Source organism: Mizuhopecten yessoensis, unplaced genomic scaffold, assembly GCF_002113885.1.
Source record: "Mizuhopecten yessoensis strain PY_sf001 unplaced genomic scaffold, ASM211388v2 scaffold716339, whole genome shotgun sequence".
Lineage (NCBI taxonomy): Eukaryota > Metazoa > Mollusca > Bivalvia > Pectinida > Pectinidae > Mizuhopecten > Mizuhopecten yessoensis.
In genome coordinates, this window is record NW_018480067.1 from 859,929 (window position 1) to 866,583 (window position 6,655).

General features: G+C 35.8%; 1 protein-coding gene across 1 annotated transcript in view; it reads left to right on the forward strand.

The window, feature by feature from the left end:
• LOC110443315 overlaps positions 1-4,754 on the forward strand; it is a 30,331-nt gene extending 25,577 nt beyond the window's left edge. The window contains exons 19-23 of the mRNA XM_021487470.1: positions 582-736; positions 1,279-1,392; positions 2,426-2,540; positions 2,813-2,906; positions 3,144-4,754. Of these exons, the coding sequence (XP_021343145.1) occupies positions 582-736; positions 1,279-1,392; positions 2,426-2,540; positions 2,813-2,906; positions 3,144-3,285 (620 nt within the window). The 3' untranslated portion in view covers positions 3,286-4,754. The remainder of the gene's footprint in view (positions 1-581; positions 737-1,278; positions 1,393-2,425; positions 2,541-2,812; positions 2,907-3,143) is intronic.
• Positions 4,755-6,655: the final 1,901 nt, after the last annotated feature.

The following is a 6,655-nucleotide window of genomic DNA, read 5'->3' on the forward strand; positions in this document are numbered from 1 at the left end:
TGTGTCTCTTGCCCGGGCGATAATATCTGAATGCCTTTCCTGTGTCTCTTGCCCGGGCGATTATATATGAATGCCTTTCCTATGTCTCTTGCCCGGGCGATAATTTATGAATGCCTTTCCTGTGTCTCTTGCCCGGTCGATAATATATAAATGCCTTTCCTGTGTCTCTTTTCGCAAACATATTAGCTACTGATCGGTTGTATATCAATTTGTTTTATTCAACAGTTGTTTTAAACAATATGGATTAATAATGTGTTGGTCTTTAGCATCACGAATGACTACTAAAAGACGAAACAGCTTATGATACAGTTTAATTAATTTTTGGCCATTGAAACTTGAAACTATGACACGTCGGTGATGTCTTTTTATCCATGTAAGTATACACAAGACTAAAAGCTAAGAGAAAAAGAAGGGGTGACGTAAAAAAGTCTTATTGTTTTGCATAACTTTTTGTTACAATACGAAAACAAACATCTTCATTTGCTCTGAATCAGTGGTGTCGTATTAATAACAACATTTGTATCGCACAACTGGGGATCATAAAAACATTCTGATCACATGTCATCTCTTTGGTTTTCAAGTGGGACCCGTTATGGTACTGGAGCGTTGTGGCTACGGCTCGGTGAAGGACTGGCTTATCAATAACAAAGACCGCACTGCTGACTCTACCATCGACTTCCTCTTCCGATTTGTGTATTCCATTGTTCAAGGAATGGAATATCTGGCAGGTCGAGAGGTCTGTTCTTATATGTTATGTCATTGTGATTGTACCTCATTCATTGCAAGAGTAGATTACAGTCAGTTTTTTTCCTCTCATCCCAAACGGTCGTTTTTGGATGTCCCAAGCTAGGTTCAGTGCATCAGTATTCACCTGACTAAAATAACAGTTTCTATTAGTACCAGTTGTGAACCAATTGTTGCAATTACCCAAACTGCTGAGAATGCATGGAATAACGTAACAACTTCTATTTTAAGGACATGTCGCGGCTTGGGGACAGATCCCATTGAACGTCAACAATAAGGCCCAAAGTACGGTCTGCCCAAGCAAGACACTAGGAAACAAAAAGGTTCTTCGATAGTATAGAGAAAGGACATCGGTCCTTTTTTGTCATGTCCCTTAGAAGAAACAACGGACAAAAACGATCCCTACCCCTGATTCTTCAGGGAGCCCCCTCTCGTCTCTTACGTGAGGCAATTGGAAGCAATGATACCAATCGTATTGCTTGTAAAGTTTGGGCCTTTATCCTCACTGATATTAATCATTTGGTTCTTACTTAGATTACTCACATGCGTTTGGCTGCCAGGAACGTATTGTTAACGGACAAGCTTGAAACAAAGATCGCGGGTTTTGGACCCCGCCATGGTGATGACGAAGAAGACGGAGAAAAGAAAGTCAGTATATATCTATTTTATTATCAATATATGTATCTTTATATTTGATCATTCATGTAAACGTTTTATTATACTTCACACTATCGATGATTTGCTTACATCGACAATCACACACTGGTTAATAAATATATATCGCATTATGGATAACGTTGTCAAATGCGTAGTTTAAATATAAGTAACATGGGCACGTTACATAGTAATATATACGTGTTGATATGGGGCGACAACTATAAACAATCAGGAATACTGAACAGCATTTGATTTTACTTTTCAAATCCTATACCTTGGTATAAAACTATCGTCTACCCATTGCAATACCGTTTGAACTGCGACTTTTGATTTTTGGGAGAGAGAAAAAAAAAACAATTTAACGATGATTTTGGGAAAATACAACAGAAATTATCTAGAGGAATGATCCTTTATAAGACACAACAGTTACCTTCCTAATGGTACACCTAGACCAGAATTTTTTTTACTACTTGACAATTTTGCACAGCCTTGTGCTATGCTTAGTATTACTTTTACCAAGTGTTTTGTCGTTCATTACTGAATGGCCTTGTTTGGTTGAAAGTACAGCAAGACTACCTTAATATATTACCGTTTGTTCTTGCATCAGTATGACCTTGTTTTGTGCTGATAGAAATATATAAATCAAATTATCTACGTTTAACCCACGTGAATAAGTGTCAAACTTTGTGAACTGCAACATAATGACAAGAAAGACGGATGATTGTCAATATTTGTTTATAGATAAGAACTCGACGGCAGTAAAATTCTCGTACTATTCGTTTAATTCCTTTCAAAGAGTTCGGCCCAATTTAGTTATTCTCTGTCTTACTTTTAAATTATCTCAAAGTATTGAAATACACAGACATCTTAGTTTTGTTGACGAATCTGCGATAAATATCATTCAAATTTAAACGTAGTGATTAATACGCGTCATTAACTTTCAACTTAACTAACAATAACATGAATCTGATATTTTCCATGATATATATGTATGTGCACTTAATGGATTTGTTTTCATTTTCAGGAACGCATTCCAATAAAGTGGATTGCTCCAGAATGCGTAAGCAATAGCAAGGCGGCATCGGAGAAGTCAGATGTGTGGTCGAACGGCGTGGTCATGTGGGAAATATTTTCATTTGGTAAAATATTTTGTTATTCTTCGGCAAAAGTCAATTGTCTTTATCCTGTGACTTGTAAATACTTCCTTCAACGATGTTGTTAACGGTATTAGTTCCACATAAGTAAATGTGGTGTCCACACAGCTACCGGTTGAAGTCTTCAGCTAACCAGAATTGACGATGTGCCCACAAACGCATTAAAACATACAGACATTCATGCGCGTGTATCGTGCATAAGAGGAAATCATCATTGCCATATCGATATTAACAAAGGTTAACATTACACTTTACAGGAGAAACCCCCTATCCGAAGATTAGGTCGGCCGACCTGTCCCGTGCACTCAAGAAAGGGGAACGACTTCGCCGACCTGAATTCTGCGACAAAACGTAAGGAACCACCGGAAACAATTCTTCCGGGGAGCTAACACAAAAGCTATTATTTCTCAAATAAGTCTCATTTCATTTAGCTTTTAAATAGTTTTAGTATATCATTGGACATCAAGTCCGTTACACATTTTGTTTTTGTAGAAAATTGACCTATAAATTGCAATTTTCATAGTGATATTGAGATTTTTGATTGAATTTCAAAAACACACTTCTGAAATAAAATGCCTTCTGTTTCAGTCATTACGACATCATGGAGAGATCATGGAACATGAAACCAGCACAAAGACCAACGTTCCGAGAAGTTCGCGAACAAATTGAAAATGAGTTCAACGCATCAGGGGATGTTGACTACTACGACGCAAATTTTGCCAACAATTAAACTGATGTTTTGGGGAAAAAAACACTTGCACTGGTTTAAATTCGATGGGTATTTGTCGATCTATCTTTGTCACTTTTTCTGATTTCAACACCTCCAGGATCATAGTAAAAATTTGAAATAGATTTCCAAAAACAATTATTTTCCATGGCGTTTATTTGTTAAGTTACTAAAAGCCCTAAATGCTATTGTGGAAAAAGATACTGTAAATGTATATACATGACATCATAAAGGAGGCACACATTTATAAACAAAAAATTGTTGATACATATAGCTAAACAAAGTAGGAACTTTACTGAAGCATATGAACATTTCATTATATGTTCTTGTGTTGAAGCATATGAACATTTCTTTATACGTACTTGTGTTACCCTTGTTAACAATTTGAGATAAATATGTATGTTATAGCATTAACATACTCGCAACCGACATATAATTGCCAGTAAAGAAATTAGTATAAACTGCAGCAATATAACCTAAAGCAGTATCCTACTGAGATATCGCCTATAGAAGTATCTAACGGAGATATCACATGTAGCAGCATCTCACTGCGATATCTCCATTAGCTGTGTTCTTCTGAGATATTACATATACCAGTATATTACTTAGATATCGCCTATAAAAGTATCTAACGGAGATCTCACATGTAGCAGTATCTCAATGCGATATCTCCTTTAGTTGTGTTCTTCTGAGATATTACATATACCAGTATATTACTGAGGTATCGCCTATAGAAGTAGCTAACGGAGATATCTCATTTAGCAGTATCTCACTGCGATAGCTCCTATAGCTGTGTTCTTCTGAGATATTACCTGTACCAGTATATTACTGAGGTATCGCCTATAGAAGTACCTAACGGAGATATCACATGTACCAGTATCTCACTGCGATAGCTCCTATAGCTGTGTTCTTCTGAGATATTACATATACCAGTATATTACTTAGATATCGCCTATAAAAGAATCTAACGGAGATATCACAAGTAGCAGTATCTCACTGCGCTATCTCCTTTAGCTGTGATCTTCTGAGATATTACCTATCGTAGTATCTTACTGAGATATCGCCTATAGAAGGATCTAACGGAGATATCATATGTAGCAGTATCTCACGGCGATATCTCCTTTAGCAGTGTTCTTCTGAGATATTACATATACCAGTATATTACTGAGGTATCGCCTATAGAAGTAGCTAACGGAGATATCTCATTTAGCAGTATCTCACTGCGATATCTCCTTTAGCTGAGTTCTTCTGAGATATTACCTGTACCAGTATATTACTGAGATATTGCCTATAGAAGTATCTAACGAAGATATCACATGTAGCATTATCTCACTGCGATATCTCATTTAGCTGTGTTCTTCTGAGATATTACCTGTACCAGTATATTACTGAGATATTGCCTATAGAAGTATCTAACCGAGATATCACATGTAGCAATATCTCACTGAGATATCTCCTTTAGCTGAGTTCTTCTGAGATATTACATATACCAGTATATTACTAAGATATCGCCTATAAAAGAATCTAACGGAGATATCACAAGTAGCAGTATCTCACTGCGCTATCTCCTTTAGCTGTGATCTTCTGAGATATTACCTTTACCAGTATATTACTGAGATATCACCAATAGCAGTTTCTTACCGAGATAACATCTATTACAGTATCTTCCTGAGATATTACCTAAACCAGTATATTACTGAGATATCGCCTATAAAAGTATCTAACGGAGATCTCACATGTAGCAGTATCTAACTGCGATATCTCCTTTAGATGTGTTCTTCTGAGATATTACCTTTACCAGTATATTACTGAGATATTGCCTATAGAAGTATCTAACGAAGATATCACATGTAGCAATATCTCACTGAGATATCTCCTTTAGCTGTGATCTTCTGAGATATTACCTTTACCAGTATATTACTGAGGTATCGCCTATAGAAGTATCTAACCGAGATATCACATGTAGCAATATCTCACTGAGATATCTCCTTTAGCTGTGTTCTTTTGAGATATTACCTATACCATTATATTACTGAGATATCACCAATAGCAGTTTCTTACAGAGATAACATCTATTACAGTATCTTCCTGAGATATTACCTAAACCAGTATATTACTGAGATATTGCCTATAGAAGTATCTAACGAAGATATCACATGTAGCATTATCTCACTGCGATATCTCCATTAGCTGTGTTCTTCTGAGATATTACATATACCAGTATATTACTGAGGTATCGCCTATAGAAGTAGCTAACGGAGATATCTCATGTTGCAGTATCTCACTGCGATTTCTCCTTTAGCTGTGTTCTTCTGGGATATTACCTATACCAGTATATTACTTAGATATCGCCTATAAAAGAATCTAACGGAGATATCATATGTAGCAGTATCTCACGGCGATATCTCCTTTAGCAGTGTTCTTCTGAGATATTACATATACCAGTATATTACTAAGATATCGCCTATAAAAGAATCTAACGGAGATATCATATGTAGCAGTATCTCACGGCGATATCTCCTTTAGCAGTGTTCTTCTGAGATATTACCTATACCAGTATATTACTGAGATATCACCTATATCAATATCCAACTGAGATATCACCAATAGCAGTTTCTTACCGAGATAACATCTATTACAGTATCTTCCTGAGATATTACCTAAAATAGTTTCCTACTGAGATACCGCCAAAAGCGGTGTTCTGCTGAGATATTACCTAAAGCAGTATCTTACTGAGATATTACCTATAGCAGTGTTCTTCTACGATGTCACCTATATCAGTGTCCTTCTGAGATATATAACCTATAGCAGAGTCCTACAAATAAAATGGTAAACATTTAGTGGCTAAAAGTACACTTTTCTTTAAAACGTGACAGCGTGTCTGTCATGTTAAAAGATCGTTGGTTATCCCTTTACTGATAAAAAAAAGCCGTAGGAACAACATGAAGTCTACTAAATGAGCTGTAAAATAAAGTTATTGCCTTGTGTTTAAGGATATGGATATATTGAAAAAGGAAAACTATGTCTAGATATTTCCGTCAGGATTCCAGACTTTGTCAATGAAATTGCTTATAAACATCAGTACATTTTGCTTGAAAAACATGAAAATAATTAAAAAAATTGTATTTGTATTGTTTAAAAAAAAAATCGCATAGGTTCTGTTCACTTTCCTAATATGAATATTAATACCAAAATCTGAAGTTAACCACGCACCCAATATAACACATTTTCCTATTTTGCCTATACTACTAGTTGTAATTCTTTTTTTTTTCTTCATATAGAAATTCTCATGAAAACACCTTTTCACATTCACTTTTATCATCCAGTCTTTACACTATTCATACAACTTTTCAACGTCACTCTGTTGTCCCAT